Raw genomic sequence first — 23,540 nt, forward strand, 5'->3', positions numbered from 1 at the left:
CTTTCATTCTACCACGCTTTTTTTGGCCGTCGGTTTTTTGACGAGCTGAGAATCGACCGGTGTTCTCACGAATAGCGCACGCCAACGCCCTGGGCATGCCCTGGTTTTCCACGAAAATCATTTCTGCAAATTACACGTCGCCGCAACGCAACACGTCTCTTCTCTATAGAAAAGTTCGGATATTCGGTTTGTGGTATGAAACGTTTCGTCCGCGCTGCTTTTGTTTAGAATCCCAGCGTTTTCTTGGCTTTCATGTGTAACGCTGCGTGTGATTATTGTTCTTCGGCGTAGAGTGTTGAGAATTAAAAAAATTACATTTAAATGTTTAAGGACGCTTAACAATCAACGAGTCGTTTAATGCTCTCTATTTCAAAATATCGGTTTACAAAGATATCTAGTAAGCTCTTCAGGCTCTAAATACCCAATCTCCTAATTACACATAGCCACGCATTAATACGCACCATTCATCACATTTATCTTCTCCAAGGTTCTCAAAACGATCTTTAACCGGCCGCCCGAAACATCAAAGAAACGAACAAGGGAGAAAAAAGGATCTGCGGTCTAACTGTTTTGTTCGTATGACGTACAGGCGGTACAGGCTAGACGAAGCGTGTCGCTTGGTTTATTTTGTCTGACGTTTGGATTAGCTGTATTAATAAACCATTAGCAATTGAGATTACCAAACACAGTAAAATAGAAAAGGATTGATAAAACAGATAAGATTTTTACATATCGTACATCATTTAAGAAAAGGAAATATTATAAATTAAAGACTATGGATTTTTATACATTTGTGAAAAATTTGAAGATGTAAAAATACTAGATTGTTTACAATATTTGGAACGTAAGACAATTTTTTATCGAAGTTCTTCCTTTTTAAATTATATAGAGAAATTTTGTATAAATATCCACCGTCTAATTATTAATATACGAGATGAATTTTTTATTATCATACAGCGTAGAGACCATTTCAACTGAAAGTCTTCACTTTTAATGCTTGTATTTACCATTTCAACTGGTCGATTACTCACATCCTATGCGTAATGCGGTCGTCTGGGATCGGTTTTTTCTTCTGTCATTTCAGCCGATTTTTTGTCCAAACTCAGCTGTTCGATAGTATGGGCCCGACGTTTAACTGTGCAAAAATCCTAATGTCAAGGTTGAATCGTTATCGTGGTCGGACATCGAGCGCGTGATTTCTGCGAAATGCGGACCTGTCTCGCCGTCAAAAGACGAATCGTACGTTCACGCCCACGCGTACACGTGAAGCACGTGCATGTTTACCAAATAGAGCCTGCTGGAGCCATTGACTTTTTCACCTTCAGACGGGATCATCGAAAGCAAGAGAAGGTCGGTACGATTGCAGAAGAATCAGTGCCGAAGCAATAAATCTTCTTGTATCTCGAACCTGCATCTAATAAAATGCAACTTTGAGGAAAAAATGACCGTGACCAATGATTTAGTGGGCCTTTTCACGGAGAAAGGAAAAACTGTTTCGTTAACGCGATTTTGATACCAGAATATCACTTTGAAGTTAAGCTGATCAACTAAATTCCCTCTTAATTTTAATGCCAAAATAATTATTTATTATGTAATTTTTGAAGAATCAAATATTATAGTGATGGAGTTAAAGTAGTAAACGATGTAAATGCAAAAGGAAATGAAAAAAGAATAAAAGAACGATTCTAGCAAGAAGATCCTAAGTGCTAGAATAATTTATTTTAGCTCTCTGGTGCAAGATAAAACTACGATCATAAACTAGACGATGGTTAAAGAAAGAAAAGGATTGAAAAAAAATGAGAGTAGTAAAGATCGCTAAATTTAACTGGTCTATATATTTTCTACTACCTGTTCTTCCTCTAAATCTGTAAAGGTGATAAACGTTGAAAGTCCATAGCGTTAGCCTAGCCACGACTAATGTGAGTGGCTCATGTAAATGGATTCTAGAGCATTATGGCATCCAAATTATTTTTTTTTTCTTCTTCAAATTATTCTTTTCGCTCCCGCAATTTGTGTCATTGATTTCTATATTAATATATGTATATATAATATTTCATTGTCACAAATTTTATAGCTTAATCGCTAGTTTTAATTTTAGTAGATCAATATCCTCAACTGAAATACACTTCTTAGAGCTTGAATTTTCTGTTTCGCCAAAAAGTCTTGCAAAAGTTCTACCTTTCTACTGGCACGCTATAGTTCTACATTCTAAGACGAGGCTAACGTTAGAACGAGGCATAGGCGAGCAGAATCGAAGAACAGGGTCGTGAAAATTCGCACGCGCTCACATTCCTCCTCGTCTTCTTCTTCTGTTTCTTCTGGAAGAACCTTGGCCCGATTTGGCTGACAACTAGACGAGCACACGAGGCTTTCTAGTTTCAGCTCTCCGTTCCTTCGCTTTCAGTCAGCCGCGGTGGTGAAACCGGAGGAATCAGTCGTCTCTTTGCATTACGTAAACCGCGTTCCTTCGTGCTCTCGAACCGAAGACGATCGAGAATTAAACACGCCGTTGTTATCGCTGCAATCCTAAAATTCAGCGATTCCTTCTCGTTCCATTCATCACGCGCTACTTTACTTGCTAGTTAGTAGCTGGTTTCCGTTGCCTAACAGAGACCGTTCAGAAACTATTCCTGGACGAGATACGGCTACCTTCGCGTAGACAGCAGCTATAATTGAATAGTGAGCAACGTGGTCCGGTGGCAGGTTTTATTTGAACGTTTGGCGCCGGAACACGGTAGACAATTTTATGAATTTAAAATAATAACAATAATAAACAATGAATAGAATGTTGGAAATATCTAAGTTTGGAGGTCTTATTCAAATAAACGATACTATTATATATTCACTCATACGCTTGACATACGCTTGATATACGCTGGCTCATGAAAGTATTTGAATATTTATTATTTTATAGAAAAAATTTTATTATTATAGAAAATGTTATGCTCGATCCACTTGTATGTCAATATTGTATATGTTATATAAAATATCGTGAAACTTTATTAATGCTATAATGAGATACGACTGTCGTAATTAGGTTGCTATAAAAAATATTATTTGAATATCTAATTGTTAAACACTGATGAAATATTAAGATATTTGTGTGTTCCCATTGTATCAGTTACTAAAATTGTAAATATATAGAAAAATGAAAACGATATGTATATGAAAATTCACGAAAATATAGCGCGATAAATTTGTCTATTCGGTTTGTTTAATTTTGTTCACTGTACGACATAGTATTTCGACTGTGGCGTTTCCTATTCGAATTATTTTAAGGACGAGGTACTAAGAACCGTGTTATAGGGTCACGGTGTAGTAAACCGTGTGGATGGTTCGCGGTTTCGTTTCCTCAATTGCGGTATTGGAAGGTGTCGACAGAATGGCCGAGATGCTGTGAGAATTTTTTTTGTCGAATGTCTGTTATTGAGATCATTTAGTTTTGACGATTGTATCTTTTTTATATTTTGTGTAAGTTTACTTATTTAAAGCGGTGTGATAGGTTATATTCAAATTTATACCATTTGTATTAATTTATGTAATCTTACGTTAGAAAGTGTATCCTGAAGGTTAGAAAAGGATATTAATTCGATTAGTATATAGCGTACGAAATTTTTCATGCATTTACACGTTTACGTAACAGTCAAGGTTGCTGGAATTTGAATATTCATTTAGAGGTAGAAAATAAAATACCCTATATACTTGATTCATTGGAAAAGAGTGAACGGACAATTTCGAAATATCATGTACATACTTATTTAATTGGAGGATTAAATAAACATTTTTTGGAATTAAAATATGTTTCCATATATATGTGTGAGAATACATATTGGAAGTAGATACTTAGAAATGATTTTTTTAAATAATGTATCTTAGCGTACCAACTTTTAGACTATTTGTATTTTACTTTTAATCCAAATCCATCCAAAATACGTATGTTCAAAAATTAGCTAATTAACTTGAACAATTCTTTCAGCTTTAATTTGTCGATTCCCATTAGTAGAAAAGTCTGCACGTTATTCACAGTTAGACAGAATTCGAAGCAAGATCGTACAATCGGCTTTCACTTCCTTCGATAAAGCGAGATTAAGCCATCATCCACTAAGGGGCAATTTACCAATCCCTGCAGTCAGCAGGATCGGAAGGAGAATCAAATCCATCAAGCTGACCGTTATTAACACACATCAGTGTCACATTTTTTGGGCAGCTACAAATTTTCATGAAAGCGTAACCTTCTACCCCTCGCACACACTCTTTTTCCTTTTTTTTTAATCCTCGCGTGTAGGTTGGTCAGTAAGCTTATACAGTTGTAACAATTGTTATGTTATTGCTACCGTTAATACATTCATATTTACACTTACGACTTCTAAAATTATCCAAACTATTTATTTAAAATTCCTAACATACAACCGTTACTTATCAAGATAGTAAATTACTACGCAGTAAATTAATTATTAAATTAACGTACAAGTAGCCATTACCATTTTATATATCACGAACGAATATTTCTCGCGATCGTTGCTCGTAGCACAGCATCTTATCACCCTCCTCCTGGTATTTCTTTCACTCTATCCTTTCTCCCTTACACGTAACATGTTCGTTGGTCCTCTTCCTTCGTCTCCGTCCCCTGTATTTCTCCTTTTTCCCTTTCTCATCTTTCTCATGGAGCGTGGTGTCACGAAAACAGGCTGGTTCGGTTCCATGCGATAAGTGAAACGTGTTCGAGCCACGTCTGGCCCCACGTATACGTGTACCGTGTGGTCATCAAATAGCGACTCGTCCGAGTTGGCGAGAATCTTGCGTCATTGACGCGGCAGCCGCCCATGAATGAAACCGTGGAGGCGCACGTGTGTAGCTCGCGAGCTCCGTCGGCATTTAAATACGATTTAAAGCGAACGCGGCCCGAAACGGGTTGCGGAGGTCGCGTTTTAACCGTGAACGAGCGTGAGAACGATTCGCCGCTGTCCAAAGAGCCGTTTCCCGTGCACGCCTTGTCGACTGCCGCCATTTTAGGACAGAAACCTGCTTTCCCCTTCTTTACCTTTCTACTATTTCTCCTCGTTTAGTTTCGAATTTTGCAATTTGGGATATTTTTGAGTTCGTTGCAGATTAAAGAGGCGTATTTTCTTATGCTTTCGTTTCTTTCTACCTTCTTCTGGTATTATTAAATTTATATTATTTTATATAGAATTTAGAAAGAAATATTTTTGTATATTATCCGTTTCAAACAATTTTTTTTCAATTTTATTACCATATTGTCTTAATGTTTTATATTATTAGTAGAATAAATTAAACCGTTAATTTATTCAGCCAATTAAGCAAAATCATATCGGTCGTGTAGAATTGCAAATTAGTACGAAATTTGTAAATTACCTGAGAATATATTTAATTAATAATTCATTTAAATATAATTAATTATTCGTTTAATATTTAACATAAATCAGAAGAAAATGCTGAAAATAAATGTTATCCTCGATTCTGTTTTATTTATTTACCGTATTTAGACTGTGTTTAACGTTCCGCCTTGAGTCTGTAAAATGTCGCGTGTGGAAACGCGTTTGTTGTAATTACAATACTATTGCGTATTATGCTATCTTCGACGGCTAAAAACCGTTATTACACGCTATTCGATGTTGGAATGGCGAGCGGTATGGCCGAAAGAAATGAAATCGATCTTAGACCTATCATTGCTCTTAGTAAAATATTAATAGCCACCTCGATTTGACATTCACTGTATTTATCTGATTATCGAAGCTTGTCGTTTCAACGAAACGTTAATGACCATCGCGCAATGTAGATGGTCTTCCATTAAAAACGAAATACAAAAAAGAAGGAAAGGAAAAAAGGAAAAAGATGAAGGGCTGGATTTTTACGATGAAGAGGGAAGATTTGCTGAATCGACCCCGATTTCACCGTTATTTCGTACGAAATGCTTTTTTCAGAAGGTTTCTCAATTAGATACATTTCAATCGAATATTAAAGAAATATTCGAATAGACGTACAGTGTACAGAAAGCACAATATCTTTTTCTATGCCTAATGAAAGGCGCGCAGAGAAAAAATGACTTCCAAAGATGTGTTTACTTTCGACAAGACTGTGCTAATTTTCGGAGCATACACTTTCCACGGTCTCGTGTAACTGTTTTGTGAAAACGTGTCCGTCTTGTTATATACCTTCTAACGTTTGTACGAATTCGCTTTGCTTGTTTTATCGGAATTTCTAATCGACGCCTTAGCGGTGTGCCTTTCGAAACTATATATATATTTAGTAAAGGGGAAATCGGCGACCGGTCGGGTTGATCAAATATTCGACGTGTTTTAAGGTAGACTGAGATAACGTCATAAAATTATTTATAACTGTCCGAGGACGATTCCGTCATATCGATTTACGACTTGCAAATACGATACTTTTTTTAGCCCCCCTTTTTTTTTATTAACTTTATCTTCGTTCCGATAAAACATTTTTAATTGCCGTCCGAACGATCGTGAAACGTGATGAAACGATCGACTACGCGGAGTGGCATTCGATATTAAAGGCTCGCGAAACACCTGTTAATTAGCGAAATTAAGCATATTTTGAGAAAAAGATCGTTACCAAAAGTAGACGTCAGCTTCTCGCTCAGGTTACGACTGTAAGAAGTTTATACTCGAGATTAAGGTACGAGTAAAGTTAAAAGAGTATACTCTCTGACAGACATTTAAATTTTTAAAACCCTGTGTCGTGTAAATATACCTATTTATGTATACATAGATAAAAGTTGACACACGTATATATATCTTTTTACAGTTCTTTTTAATAGTCGTTTTTGTTACTAAAAAGCAATTAGTATTTAATATGATAATGAGAAAAGGTATACTAGAGCTATAAATTTTTCATTATTCCTGCTTACTTTCGGATACCAATCTTATATCCTCCTTAATGCAAAAAAAATGCATAATTTCAGCGGTTGAGTACAATTTAGGAAATTATTGATTTATAATCTAGGATGTCTCGTGCAGAAGCTTAATCAAGCAATTATTTTTATAAACTCAGAATATTATACGCAAAAGTAGCTAAAATTTTTCTCTTCCCGAATTCTGAAGGTAATCGTGGAAAATTTTTACGGCAAATATTCCCTTTTATCATTTTAAAAGAATTTGGCAAATTTCACCATATAAAATATTCATAAATATTACCGAAAGAATTTTTATTAAACAAATTGAGGTCAAATGTTGATAAAAGTGTTACACGAAGGAAAAAATTTGTTAGTGGTCCCCGAACTATCTAACGATTAATTTCACCGATGCCTCTGCAGTGTGTGACGTATTTTAGCTCCGTTGAATATTTTTATGAATGACGCCTTTCCTTTTTTTCGTAGCGCTTTTAACGCGATACACGTCGAGAAACGAGTCACGTCGAAACGGTTTATCGCCATCGATATGGCATACCTTACTAGTCGCAGATTTTGCACGAACAGGATTTCGAGGACACACACCTTATCTAACGCGTTTTAGCAGTTAGCGAGTACATATCAAATAGGAAAGAACGTGAAGGAGGAAGAGAGAAAGAGATAGGATCAATTTGAAAACCTGTCGAAGGCCACGATGTCTATCCTTTCCTTTTCCTAATGACACGAGTTAGCCTTCGAACTAACCCAAGCGCTTCATTGATATCAAATTGCTCCTTAACAAGTCACGGTGACGGTTTCCTCAATGGAAATGACGCGAATCTAAATTGAATTTCAAAGATATTTTAATTTGGCGTGGAGGTATGTGTGGGTTATAATTTTGAATTTTTTTTCCACTTTGGATGTCTTATATCCTGAATTTTTATGATTCTGAACTTTTCAAATTTTCAATTATGATTCAGAATTATATTTGCATATTTATCAGAAAAGTACATCTTTTAAAAGAAGAGAATAGTCCTTTAGAAGATCGATAAAAAGAGGAAAACTGAGTTTTACAAAGAGATCACGTGATAAGGCTGTTTGGAAAGTGTGAAACTAAGTAGAAAACGTTTCCAAAGAAACTGAACACCTACGATGCTTCTTCTGACAGATTCGATTGCCACCGATGCATTCGTGGGTGTAAAATGTGACATTTATACGAAAGCGTTGGATACGTTGGTGTTTTAAAATGTGATCGTGCTTGCTTGTTAAACTGTCAAGTCGGAAGAGAAAGGTGTTTCATTTTTGTGAAATCAAGGTTTTTATCTTTGTACAGATCTTTTTAGTATCAAACCGATAAATGTAGAAATATATAATACAATGAATGTATTCGGTTTTTAAAAATTATTTTAGAAATATAAATAAACGTATAATGTATATCTTATAGGACTTCATTTATTTTTAAATATGCTAAACGACAAAGAGTTTATGCAAGATATATCTCAAAGAGGAATCATTCCACGTAAAAAGTTTAAATCGAAAATATAAAATGAAACGTTTTTGCACCATGCTTCATTTTTGCGAAAATCGGATTGGAAAATTTGTCGCCATCTATATCGACCTAATTCGTAAACTAAGTACGTTTAAACTTATTTCCCCTAAAACGAGCCTATAAAGGGAGAAGTTTTATTCTACATTCTTTTACTACTTCTATTCAGTCGAGAATTATCGAAGTTTACGTACACTTGACGAGTCCTATCCAATGAGCTATCATTTCATTTTTAGAGCGGTATCGTAAAATACAAAATCATTTAGTACTCTTTAATATCCTTTCATAAAAAAAAGTATCCAACTTTTTTCTTTGAACAGGTTACTCATCTATAGTCGTACAATCGATCGTTAAAATATTACAAAATAACGATGTTCTTGAGGATGTCGTCTTCCTAGAAGCAAATAACGATCATCAACGTCGATCAAATAGGAAATCTTATCGAGGATAAATTAATGAAATACGTTAAGTAGAAAACGTCGGAACGAATAAAAGAAATATACAAGTTGGAAATAATTGGAAAGTAGCCGATAAATGTGGCCATTTCTTAATATAGATGACACGCTGTTGAATTGCGGTCAATTAATTCGAGAACCGTTTCTCCGAAATTGTTGCAGAAAGTCCTCGAGGAACGATTGGACAGCAGGGTCGACGCCATGGTTGAGACCGGTCTGGTGCAGGAACTGCTTGACTTTCATCAGAGATACAACGAGCAACGGATTAAATCCAACACGTAAGTGCACGAGTTATATCAGTAAGTGCTTTATATCACGCGATCCCGGTCTGCCGGTTCAAGGATTTATTCTTCGTTTTTCTCCTGTTTTCGTTGAGTCCCCGATCCATGCTCGCCAGACCGTTCGACGAGTCCGTTCGCTTGAAAATTTTCTCCCCAACCGAAGCCTGCTTCCCTCGTTAGAGCAGCAGATTAATTAAAAGTTTCGAATTTTCAAATGATATTACTTCTGTTTAAAAATTTAGGTTGTTTGTTTAATGGGCCGTTGAAGGGGTTGCGTGTGGTTTAGCGACTTTCAAACGTTCTCAAATTGTTAAACAACTTAGAAAAGTAAAATTACTAAATGTTCCATGCACAAACGAGTTGTGTATTTCGTTTTAAAATGTACTATCGTGTCAAGTTGTTTAATAGATAGTTTAATGTTATAGTCTGCTAAACACATAAGAAGGTAGCAAATCCTCTTTGAAGCGCTAACTTCTTACTAGTTTGCACATTTTTGTACGCTTCATTCTCCGTTACGAAATTTCCAAAGGTTTTATTCATCAAATACAGACGCCAGAAAGTTCCCAAAGCAATTTAAAAATTCACATAGGATCCATTAATTATTGTTAGTTCCCCACACTTTTCATCCAGAGCCCAATCTGCCCGTGCATACACTCCTTAACAACTCATTAACTCTCGTACTCGTCAATTACGCTTCATCAAAGAAAAAACCAAGCAAGAAAAGCTATTTTAGACCACCATTTTTCTAAGCGATATCATCTTTGAAACATCTCCACAGTGGCTTCCATCGTCCCATCATGATGGAGTCTTCCATCTTCTCGTCTCAACTCCATCGTAACGGAAAGAATAATATCGTCTGTGAATCGAGAGTAGTCTCGAGATACACGCGTATTTCACGCTGCTCGAAATTCACGAATCACGTGTGCATAGCGAGCACGTGATTCGTACGAAACACGCTAGAGCCTCTGTGAATGAAGTCTGGCGGTGCACGGCTCTCGCCTTACTCGCTTCCGGAAATCGCGAGCGCGTCGACCGGATGCCCGAGAGAAAATAAAGGAAGTAGCCAGTCGTGAGGAAAAGTAAGTACATACCGGCCTTCGTGGCAGTGTACGAGCACCGCGCGCGATAGAACAACGAAAAAAGAAAAAGAAAGAAAGAATTATACTGGCTCGACTGAATGATAATCGCCTTATCTCTTGATATCTGGGAAGTTCCGAGCTGATTCGACGCAGCGATTCTCAAACGCCTTTCGCGGTTCGACGGCTTTTTTCAAAGAGATTCCCTGGGTTTTAATTGAGTTTCAAACGTAAGAACAGATCTTTTTACAACAGCGCATTTTTATTCGAATTAAATTAATATTCGAATATTATAATATAGAAGATGTTATTTTCTTGTTCTCGTACGAATATATACATATCTCATTGTCTACAATGAAGTGTAAAAGTTTTGGATAAGAAAGATTCTTCGCTTTACAATCCAAAAATGATCACTTTCGGAATATAAAGCGAGAGATCTATCTGATCGGAAACTTTTGCGCATCATTGTATGTTTGAAAGACGATGCAATATTGCTATGCGAATGGTTTTTGTGACTTGCCGAATATCACGGTGAAATTAATCGAGAATAAAAGCGAATGTGTTTCAAAATTCGAAATATATGCTAATATATACTCATAAAAATAAGAAATGACATTTTTTTCTGCATACGGTAACAGAAGGTGAAGAGATGCTACTTAAAAGCTGTTACATGTCGAATAAATAAAGCTGGTATAACGTATTAGCAAAAATTATGAGGTTTAAATGTATTCCTCTTAATTACTTACGACCTTGCGAAAACTGTATTAATTATTCAACAATACGAATTGATATTCGAAAAGCATCCGCAGTATTTGACAAGTGGAATATCGAGTTTAAAGTTTGTATTATCTTTTCAGAATACGCTAAGATCTTTATTCGTTTATCGTTAATTTGATAGTTCTGTTAGCGTGTCCCTCTTTTGCAGATTTCGTTCATTAGAACTAGCATTGAACGACGTTAATTGATACGTTAATTATTCAGAAACTTCTTTGAATGCTTCTAATATTAAAAAATTAGAGAAACTAAATAGCAGGCGATGAACAAAAAATGCATTTCTGTTAGTCTTGTTTTTATATCATTTATCACTTGAACTCTATGCACATTTTTAGCATTCTACATCATTTACAAAATATAGTAGACTTTCTAGTTGATATTTAGAATTATATGATGCAAATTCAAGACATGTAATTTATATTTTTATATTTACTCTTCTTTTGTGGAAAGATAGTAGCGATAAAATTAATGTAGCGGCACGAGTCATCTAGCTTTTTTAGAAAATTTGCTAAAATGAATTGGAAATCAAGAATTATGTCTGTAGCATTGTAAATTAAAAGAGGAATCTGGCATTTATAACGCTAAAATTAAAATCAACAATTTTCAATCGCATCTAACAATTCCAGAAAATCTAGTAGAAATCCTCGACGAATTATAGAGTTAAAAAGTGAATGCTGAAACGAATTTTAATATCGATAGAGTTAAGACAACTATTTTATTGCATTAAGGGATTTCAAATATTCGACAAAAATTCTTTATTAATGTGTTCTCAAATTTAAAAGTTGGGAACATTGAACGCTAAGGAAAGAAAATTCTAATATTTATAGCGTTGAGACGAGTTTTCAATTACATCTAAGAATTCTCAAAATCCAATAGAAATTCACCACGGATGTAGTTCAAAGAGATAATGAGCATTGCAGCAACTAGCCTCTAGGAGGCATAATCGTATTCCTCGACTTCGTATCGGTATTCGTAACGACGAAGGGCGCAAAATGGATAAGCGGTATAGGCGAGGTGAATAAAAACAATAAACCTGGTTTCTCGAACCGTTTATCGGCGATGTACTTTTTCCATAGTGTACTGCTGCTGGCGTAATGCTTAAATCGAATCGATACACTAGCTTATCACGATTCGCGTTTTCTCTCTTGCTAACGGTTCTCTAGCCGCGGTCGTTTTGCCTGTGATCCGGCGGAAAGGACAGCCAGAGATTGGAAATGCTTCATACCCGCTGTCGATGCCATTTTTCCACCGTTACTTATCCAGGTGAAATGAATTTCTCGTCGACCGATTGTGTTCGCCGCGGATAGAACATTGCACGGGTTCAGCAACGTAACAGGATCACCTTGAGTCGCTTCTAAATTACGGCCTCGCTGAAAAATTGCCTCGTTGGAATGAAACGTTGCGCACGCTTGCATGATTCCAGGGTAACGTTGTGTACACGTATATTCGAAATTGAATTGAGTATTTGTAATACTAGCTTGTAACATAAGAGACACAAGCTTCTATTTGCGTACGCTAACGCTTATGATCAGATTGCGAAAGTTTATGCATTTTTGGGAAATTTAAAGATACAAAACTGCACACAATACGCTAAAGCATACGAAATATTCAAAGTGTACTACTCATCATAATATTCAGCGAGAGAAAAAAGTCGAGAAGAGATACTGGTTAAGAAGGTACAACATAATTTAATACGTTTCACCTGAAAAGTATTTGCGTATGCAGAATTATCCACCTTCTGGTTATCGAGTGACACTGACACAGGGAATGCAAAGAATTCGATAAAATGTCACAAATATCAGCTGTATTTTAACACTATATGGAGGAAAACAACGTTTCGTTCCTCTGATGTTTATTTAAAGCGTAGTACTATTATACGATTAGAATTAAAATTGTAAGCATTACATAAGCTGAGCACGAGTTCAAGGATTGGGAAGTAGTTATAGTTTTCGTGCTAAATTCAAATCTGCTAGTATTTTAGAATGGTATTATTTGTCTACGAGTTTATTGGATTCAAGAATACAATTCTAAATAGAAAGAAAGCTACGTTATTCTGAAATTTAATATGTGTGCTTGTACTGAGTCAAAGTATAATTCCATTGTTTCTATATGTTATTAGTAAAACATACTAGTTCAACACCTTGACTTTTGCTACCGATATTCATGAATGTATTCGGTAAATTTTCGTTCTTCGACTTCTATTTTTAAGTCATATATCTTTTTAAACATTATCTTTACAAAAATACTATTTTTTATAACTCTTTAATCATGGAAAAATAAAATCTTTCCGGTAAATATTAAATTTATTAAAAAAAAAGAAAAAAAAAACAGAAAAAGATCGTATGCCATTTTACATAAAAAATTATAGATATTCCCTTGTTCTCTTAACGGGTAGATTCATTGTACATGAAACGACGCGTGCCAAACATCGCAAATGATTAAAAAATAAATCTTGACAGCGTCACCACTGGACCTTGCATTCGTGTAAAAGAGGCAAACAGAGGCGACGATAAGCGAAGCGTTTTATGTCTGCTACCTGATTCTCGTGGAATTTGATGACTTGTTGAGAATGTTGTAAATTGAATCCTTGTTGAGACTGTGTACAACGACAAAACGCGTAACTGTCGTTTATAAACAACGCGAAATTCCGTATTCGCAACGATGTGACGTTCAAGCGCAGTGCAAATGAGATTCAATTATCTCGCGAGTTCTCGTCAAAAAATTAATATTTTTCGTTCGTATCATTTTGGCGGCACAGTTTTTATAGAACCGAGGAAATTCACCAGTTAATTTGCCGGTGCTAATGGATTTTCCACTTCCTGCTCCAAAGAGGACAATTTCTTCCCACCCTTATACACACGCAACTCTTCTTTTTTCTCTATCCTTTCTTCTCGTTCGCATTCACCCTCATTTAATCTCTCTCTCTCTCTCTCTCTTTTTCCCTCTATGACACATTAACACACCTTCTTCCTTTGCACTCACCTCTTTCATTCTCACCCTTTTGCCAGCCTTTCATTACCCACTTTTCCACGCACACACCCTTCTTGTTGAATTATCTCCTCCTCTTTCTGTTTCAGCGCCCTCTTTATTACGTACACCATTTCCCCAGCGAACGCTTACCCCTTTCGCGTCCCCTTTTCCCCCATTCTGATCCGTGTTTGCCCGTCGCGTCCCATCAACCGACAAAATCCCTGACTTTCCGGTCGTTCGACGCGACGCTTTAATTCCTTTCGCTGACAATTATCGTTAATTATCGCCGCTCGCTATCGTATACATGCGTGCGGATCGCCTGAGTGAACGGCGCATCGCGCCGCTGCACCAGCAGCTATGCAAATTACGCCGTCAGGCCAATTTGCAGTCGGCTTCGCTACGGCACGTGCAATGCGCGGTACGCAACCTGCAGCCAGTCAGGGGGTTCCGACTGAATTACATTGACGTCTGGAAGGAGTTCATGGGAACGGGACTACCAGAGCAGTCTACGAGAAGGTTAGCGTCTTCTAGGTAGCATGAGCTTTAGTTTACGTAGATATATGATACAAGGGATGAAAATGATTGTTTTTCGATAGTTGATAAGGGAAAGCTACGTACGTTTGTAGGTGAAACAAGCTTTCAAAGATGAACACCATAATCTTATAAGATGGAACGATATTTTTTAATTTGTTAACTGGACTATCAGAACAGTCTACGAGAAATTTAGCGTCCTCCAAGCCGCAAATTGGTTTAACGTACGATACAAGGGATGGAAACTTTTTTCTTTTTTCTTTTCTAGTCCGCAGGGTAGGACTAGATAAAAGAAGATTTAGTAGAAATTACAGTTTTTATATTTGATATTCGATTTAAATTTTCAGCGGTGCACGATTATTCTTCTAGTAACCCAGGTCAAGCATCGCGAATTTTGAACGAGATTAAGAGTTCTGGGGTTAAAGGCTCTGCACGAGACCAACAGATGTTTATGACGAAGACCGACAATTATGAATGGAGATGTATCAAATAAAAATATCGGATTATCCTGGTATAATACACAATTGATCAGTCTTCTGTTACGACATTGTTAACATTAAAAATTCTAGTCATCTACAAAAAGAGTTCAAGTTGTAGAGTATTCTGACGAGTAATGAAAATATTTTAACATTTAAATAGCGAAGAAGAGAGAACACTGTAATATTATCATGTAAAATTCATATGATTTATAAAAGAGAGAAAAGAGAAGACAATCGTGCGCAGAATATTTCGAAGGTTGATAAAAATGTTTTATTATCCTACATATATATTTAAATATATATTGAAAATAATATTTAAATAAGAATGAAGAAAAGAGAGGGGAAACAGTAATGATATCGTGTAAAAGTCACGTGCTATAAATTTCTTCATGGCCCACGCGCTTGACAATAATTTTACGCGCGTAACAAGGAACAAGTTCATTATATTTCGCTACGTGTAACGAAGAAATAAGCCCACGTCAAAATATTTTCACGATGATTATATCTCGTACAATTATCGGCTCTTCTTTTTCTCCATGTCTTATAACCTTCTTTCACGGTTTCTGCAAGTAGCATGTCTCGTATTATGCAAATGCTCCTGTTCACCGGCTTTGCCTGCTCGGCTTCTGCCGGATGTGACGTCACTGCCTGAAACATCAAAGTTTCAGAAGGCAGGTGTGATTAATACAGTGTACCGATACGGGAGCGACGAGATCGGTTAATTACACGAAACTTTCATGACGCTAAATAAACCATGTATGTTATTAAATTTTCGATCCCCTGATCTGTTCATTGTTTTATTCATATGCTAATCTTTGTCGAATTTTGTTGGTTCTATCCTCAATATCAGATGCTCGAATAAATGCTTCATTTGGATGTTGTGGTAATTGCACCGGTGTTTATACAGTTTGTTCTTTCATTGAAATGTGTATAAGCACAGATGGTTTTTTGACACGGTTAAAAATAGCATAAAAAGGTCGTTTAATTTAGAGATAGCTTCATGAATATTTTCTTTCTTTTTTCTTTTTGATAGATACTTTTTTTGTAGAATTAGATTGACAGATCTCATCGCATCGCATGGAATTCAAGAGTTTGAAAAAAAAAATCGGCTTAGAATTTTGGATTTCCTTAGGAAACTTTTTCATAGAACGTTTATTTAACTAAGAAAAATTATTGTTGATATCTGTATCGGTAATATTAAATTACGATACGAAATACATATCTATTTATACCGTGTGTTTGAGTATTTAAAATTATATACTATATCTTTTCCTCGATGCATTCTTAAAACTCCTATTTCGTTGTATTCGCTGTTTTCCATATACGAGGAAATAAGTCTAGAATACCTATAGCGTTACAATATTTCTCGCGAATCCGATCGTTCAATTATTCCTCAATGCCACGTAACTCGTATTTATATGCAAATTAAAAATCTCTCGCTCATTATGAATGGATTCGTTAATTATGATTCTGTTAATCGCGATAAGATATTGATAATGCATGACACGCGAAGAATGGAGGATCCCGCGATGAGTTCGGAATTTTCATGATCAATCAAGTCAGTTTCTTGCAAATTCCATTCATTGCAAATCATGGAAAAACCGGAAAATAACCAGCTCCCGAGCAACATTTGACCTTCTTTCTTTTCACGTGTTTCTCGAAACGTGTTGTTATCATGTTCCATGAATCGATCACTGTCTTATAATTTCTTGATGTTATCATGGTTTTTATAAACTCGTGTTTTATCGGTTTTTAATATTTCTAGGAAGCGTTGGAGAACGTTTAACGAACATTGAGATTTATTTAATAAGTTACTCTTACAAGTTAAATAACTTGGGTGTAAGTTTTCTAAATTTTTAATATTTCAAAGTTCCAAATCTTTAAATATTTGAACTTCAAACTTTAAGATTTTAAAGCTTTCAGATATTCTAACTTCCGAACTTCCGAGTTCTAAAATATTCAAAATTACAAATTTTCAATTACTCGAATATAAAAATTTAAAAATACTTTGCATATTGTAACTGTGGGATATTAGAGGATATAACATCGATGTTATACGGTTACACAAAATGTAACAGAGTTGCAAAACGATATGCATTACGAAATAGTGTGAAATGACACGTATAAAGTTCATTAGCATCGATGTAAAAAATTTCCCGACCAAATCTGTAGCCATTAATCGACTGACAATTTCTATCCAGTCGGTAGAGTTTGACAAGAGAAAGAAATATACCTTGTCGTATACGCAACATGTTGAATATTCTCAGCTTATCAACTTTCGCTAATCACATTGTGAGATAATATCCAATATTAATAGCGTACTAAAGCGAATATTTAGAAACATTTAGAAGAGCTCATGAAAGCATAATTTCTATTTAAAGATCGTTTCCATCCAGTGACTCCTATTAATATTCTTATTAATATAAATTTATATACATGTTATACACGTATCTCGTATATAAAATTAATGTAAATTGCTCATTGTCCGAATTCACTTGCGATTGTAAATTTGACCATTATTGAATTCATCGCTTATTATGCTATGTAAATTAAACGAATAACATCTATTTTCCTGCCAACTACAAGAAGTGTTCAAATATATTAAGAAGCAGTTAATTCAATAGCATTATCGTCAACAAATATATAGAGGCATCTTTATGGTATCGGAATATTAATAGTCATTGTATGAGGAATATAAAATTGGTGAAATTACACCAGGTGTCTAAATACTTATCAACTGGTAGCGTATATTATGTATCTCTTCCGAACCTGATAACCTCGGGTGCGTGTAAAAGTAAATGATACGTCTGCCTGGCAACGAGTAGCAAAAATAGTTCAAAGCATTTATGTATTCGTGATAATGATTACTGTCACTCGTCGTTATCTTAATTACTTTTGCCACTACTATCACCGTACGTGGCTGTTGTCATTATCGCTACACACCTGCTATTGGCACCGGAATTATCGCGAACCGATGCAAGAATGTTGGCGCATCTCTGATTAATTTTGGACCATGTATCTAACGCGAATATCAATGTTATCGATATTATCGGTTCGTTAATAACGATTCTCTCGAAAACGATAAATGTGAAATTTTTAGATAAAACGGTGTCGCGCTGGTTAAGAACGGCAATCGGCGAGACACGTGCATTTCGGTATCGTGGAAAATTAGCGTGATCTTTGATACGGTGGGGCAAGAAACGAAAAAAAGACGTTAACGAGCTCTCTGCAAATACATTTAACAGGGATCTAAAACGGTCTGTTAAGTTGATGTATTAAGTATCGAAATATCGTAGGGTTAGTCAATTTGCATTAATTTGAACAGATTTACGATGCCTGGCGAAAGATACCGACCACCGTGTAGTTTTACGATACAGTATGTTTCGAAAAGATAGATGGGCAAAAATTTTTTATACGAGGAATGTTTGTACAGGGGGCGTTTCGAAAGGATTTCGCAAAAAGCTTATGTATGAAACATTTCTATACGGGATACTTCAAAAAGGTTGGACGGAAGTTTGTACGAGAAAAAAGTTCATTGTATGTCTGTGCGTGTAAATACACGTCGCTGACTAAAAGTTTGGTATCGCTTCGCGTTTCATAGATGCCTGGAATTTCAAAGATAGTAAGATTCTATTATTTTCAAAGTTGCTGTTTTAGCAAGATTTATCAAAGAAACGACAATTGTTATCGATACGTACGGCATTAATTTTGGATCGACAAAAAAATTTTAAGAACATCGAGGAAACGTGACCTCAAAGTTTTAATTATCAATGACTACTCATAAGTATCTGAATACTTTATTCATTTTCAATAATGATATGTGAATTTTATCAAGACGTACAAATTAATGGTATCTTAATGGCAAGACATAGCACTTATCGTCATTTTATGGAATCAGCACGCTATAAATTCGAATTGTATATTAAAAAGCCAGTTCCTAATCAACAAATATATGCATGTTCTTTTTTATTCGTGAATTATAATCTTTGTTTTATATTCTTTCGTCTGTTTCGTTTTAATTAGCTCAAATATAATTATATCGTTAGATCATTTTAACCACTGTGAACAAAATTTGATCAGCATTATATTATTTTAATTTGATTAATTATCAGATCGGTATTTTCTATATACGATACTTCTAATTGCTATGTCCAAGTATTATCTCTTTATTCAGTTGGAAATAGTTCATTTCATTCATTTATTTTGGAAATGGAGATATATATATCTGACTAATATTTTCTTGCAAATAAATTATAAAATAAGTTATAGAAGTGCGAAGCGAAAAGTATAAAGTGCGTGTATAATGGAAGGTTATTATAGAATTTTAGAAAGAGTAGTTAGGTGTTTCTGTATAGCGGGCAAAAATATAACTGACATCGAGAGTTTCGAAGAAAAATGACTTTTGAGAAAATATTAACTTTTCATCTTAGTTATCTAATGGAATCATTAATTTTCGTTTGTAATGTACAATAGTTCCGTATTTCTAGTGTCAAAGAAGGCGACGATGTGTCGTATTTTCGACGCATTTCGACACATTGTGTGCTATCGTAATAAAAAATGATGTTAATGTGCTTCCCGATGGTCGTCTAAAAATACAAATTTCGTGGACTGTCTGTTAAATATTGATGACGAAACAGCGATATACCCGGCAAGTGACTTTAGCAGTCGATGCTGAAACGTATGTAATAAAAATGGAAAAGAACAATATATCCTTACATCGTTAACTCCCTAAATGTTATATTCAAACGAAACGACACGAACAATCCTAATTTCCAAGATGAATTAAAACAGATAACGTTTATAAAAATCGTTGCTTTTCTCTCTATATATTTGTCAATATATACAGTTAATTATTATGATTTCTGAGCGACTCGTGTAGCAAATAAAACGCTACTCCATATAAATCGGTAACTCTACGTTCTTAACGTTCGATATACTTCAACTAAAATTGAATAATGTCGTCAATCAATTGGAAAACGATTGTTAATTTCTCAACAAACTACGACTACAAAGCGGTCGATCGAAAGCGATCCAAGTGATGTAGATCATCCTAGTCAGCCACATAAGCGACACAATCCACTTGAGATTGAAAATTTGCTGTTACGTAAAGCCTAAATCGTAGCTAAATCTATTCTCGATCGTTCTTAATCAGAAATAAGATGTTTGAAATGAAGTTTCTGTCGTAATCTGTCGGGTGTCTGCTGATACCCATAACACCATTCACGTAATACGTGCGCGTGCACATGCACACCCACATCACCGTTAGATTCTGATTTCTACTTGCACTACTCGCAGCCACATATTTGGCATTGACACGTGTGCCAGCAAGTGAACCGTGGCCACGGCTTCGACTTTTCCCGCCACGTAAGCTAGGCCTCGCCTCGCCCGCTATCGCTATCCACAGTATCCACCCATGATAAGACCGCTAGCCCGCAAAATGCAGTCTCTCGCTAACCGAGACACGATCGCCACTCGAGAACCTGACCCGAGAACGTGCTTGTCAGACGACATTTAAAGACGATGGAACCAAGGCCTCCGCAAATGTCTTTCGAAAATAACAATTCGATATTAACAATTTGAAACGATGATGTTACTAATTAACGCGTGGCTGACTGCCACGGTGGTCATCGGTGACCTATGTTTCCTTAGACCTTTTATTAATTTTTTTTATTAATTTCATGGCTTAGAAAATCTTCAACGATGTGAATAATTTAGATAATATTGTCAGAGAAACGAGTGTGCAAATATAATATAATATTTTAGAAAAATTAAGTGTTACGGCGTTTGCATCTGTTGCGATTCCCAGGGCAAAGTGTATAAAGAACTCACGTGACGCTCGATATATCAACGATTGAGACAATGGTAATGATAATCATTTTATTTTATAGAAATTACGTAGATAAAATTGCGTAGATACTGCTAATGAGAGTTCTTGATGCTTTCGCAACCTGGTTTATTAGATCGGACACTATTAAACGGCTAAAAGTATTTTTCCAGACGCGCAACGGTATCAGCGCGTCCTTCGAACCTTACTATGAAACTCTAACTGCAAAGTTGGCGAAACGTCTGGGAATTTCTTCCCTGTTTGATACGGTTCATACCCGGAATCCACTGACAACGTTAGACGCTAAACGCTGCCGAGATTTATTAGGATACGCGATTTCATTCGAAGTTGAAATTGTATATCTATATCTTGTAAGGTATGCTTAATTCGTTGAAATTATGGAAACTGCAAAAACCTTCGGTAAAAAGCGTATCTTAACTCGCGCACGCGCGACCGACGAAGATCGTAATTTAACCAGAACGATGCTTATCGAACGATCTGCGAGCTCACTGGTCACCAAGTGTTAATTAACAATAAAAGAGAAAAGTAAGGGGAAAATGAGGCATAAACGCACAGGTGAGACACGGAGAAGCTCCCGGAGAATGGAATCGAAGCGAAAGAAGCGGAGAGAGAGGTTGTGCGAGAGCAGACACGATTCGGCGAATGTTTACATTCCAGGTCAGCCGATTACACGAAGGGCATCTTTCAGAGCATCGGCTTCAAGGAGTTTCACGCTTACCTCTTGTTGCCTGAGGATGAGAAGCAAGAGAAAAAGGTAAGCAGGAGCGGCGAACTGCAACGTCGTCACGTTCTTCGTCGTGGCTGCGCGTCGTTGTTACACGAACCAGACGTTTTATATCTTTTAGAGAAAGGAAGAAAGAGAGAAATGGAATCGAAGGGAGAGGCCTTTAAGGGGATGCTCGATGTTCTTGTTGGATGGATGTTGCGGTTCCAAGAGTGGAGCATCCATTCTCTCTTTCTTTTTTTACATTTCATCGTCTTCCTTTGAGTGTTTTTGCGCGTGAGTCTTTCGACAGACTTTTGATGTACATATACACGTAGTAAGGTAGGATCGTTGCATATGTTGAAAAATGACAAAGTACTAGATAGAACAGTCCCATTGAGGACGACAGTAGGAGTATGACGAATTGGCGAATTGCAAGACAAATTACTTAGCTCGAGTCGAATAATCCTACCTTACCATATGCGTTTGAAGTTGCGAGATTAGTGGCGTGAGTTGTGGAAGAACAGTTGCGAATGATCGAAGAGCAGTAGAGCGATGTTCGAAGAGCTTTTTTAAACTGTTTTCTCTTGTTATTATTACCGATATCGTTTGGAAGACGAAGAAATTGGGAAGATGTACGACGATGATGACAGTTTCTTTTTGGATCTGACGCATCGGTTGTTTGAATGGGAAAGATTAATAGAGAGCTGATATAAAATTTATATTATATTTCCACGAGTCATGTTATATCGATGTTTAGAGAGGAATGTTTTATTTAAAGGGACAGGAATTACTACAAAAGGGTATCGATGACCTAAAAATGGTTACGAAAAGGTACGCGAGGAGGCAAGAAAAATGGATCCGAAATCGTTTACTTCGTCGCAGTGATAGACAGGTATGATTCAACTGTATAAATATCTTACTTAAAGACAATATAACGTTCTTTATGTATTTATGTATTGTAACATATTTATTAAGTTTGACGGAATTTTTGAATTCTGTTTAATTAAACGATTGCAGGTACCGCCAATTTATACATTAGATTGCACTAATCTGGATCAGTGGAACAGTTGTGTGTACGAACCAGCTGTGGCAATAATCGAAGCTGTGTTTAGAGGGGAGAAACCTATACAGAAGCCTCTGAACGAGACGGTGGAGAACGAAAAATTTACCGACAGCAGCAACGAGGAAAGACATTATTGCAGAGTAAAAATTTTTCTTATATTTTTAATCATCGATCGTCGATATATGGTTATTCTTGGATTGCAAACAATTTTTTCTTGACAGATCTGCGACAGGATATTTATTGGACTTCACCAGTGGAACACTCATATGGGAAGTACAAAACACGAAAGAACTTTGAAAAGGAAAAGGAAATTGGAGGAACTAAAAAAGTTCGAAAAATTGGAAGAAAAAGAAGAATTAATAGAACAAATGATCGAAGAAAGTGGATGATAAAGTTTAATATAGCATTTCGTGTGCTATGATTTTACTTTGTGACATATATGCAAAAAAATAGCTATATTTCATGCGCGTATTTTGTATTGTATATAAAAGTGCTTAAAATATGATTTAATTCGTGTTGGTCTTTCATCGTGTAAGCAAATATTTTATAAGGTAACGTAGGGAACTGGTTATCTTCTTCCGATAAGTAAGATTTCCTCGTCTTCTGTTATTGACTGATGTTGACTACTGTGTTGTGAATCGGTAATATCATCTGGTGGTAAATGTTATAATAAATTCTTATTAATATTAGTGTTTAAATGCTTCAATTCTATATATTAGGATTTGTTTATGACTTACAACGACTAGTTTTTAAAATTACGTATTTTATTTATTTTCTCGAGAAGTTTCTTACCGGGACTTTCAATCGGTAAGAAAGAACCCTAATTTTTTTAGAATCGATATATGTACGTTATATAGTTTCAAGTAAATCTGTATAGACGGCAACACATGCTTTTAGTAATCGTATGAATAATTTCGGCAATATTTAATATTCTTGAAACGCCTAT

General features: G+C 35.8%; 1 protein-coding gene across 2 annotated transcripts in view; it reads left to right on the top strand.

The window, feature by feature from the left end:
* The window catches only part of LOC138177818 (tRNA dimethylallyltransferase), a 116,569-nt gene extending 93,457 nt beyond the window's left edge, over nt 1-23,112 (top strand). For both annotated transcript variants that reach the window (XM_069109023.1, XM_069109022.1), the window contains exons 5-9: nt 9,032-9,147; nt 21,483-21,579; nt 22,310-22,423; nt 22,549-22,734; nt 22,816-23,112. In XM_069109023.1, coding sequence (XP_068965124.1) covers nt 9,032-9,147; nt 21,483-21,579; nt 22,310-22,423; nt 22,549-22,734; nt 22,816-22,983 — 681 coding nt within the window. In that variant the 3' untranslated portion in view covers nt 22,984-23,112. The remainder of the gene's footprint in view (nt 1-9,031; nt 9,148-21,482; nt 21,580-22,309; nt 22,424-22,548; nt 22,735-22,815) is intronic.
* Nucleotides 23,113-23,540: the final 428 nt, after the last annotated feature.

Source organism: Bombus flavifrons, chromosome 3 (genome assembly GCF_040668555.2).
Source record: "Bombus flavifrons isolate JBK064 chromosome 3, iyBomFlav1_principal, whole genome shotgun sequence".
In the NCBI taxonomy this organism is placed as follows: domain Eukaryota; kingdom Metazoa; phylum Arthropoda; class Insecta; order Hymenoptera; family Apidae; genus Bombus; species Bombus flavifrons.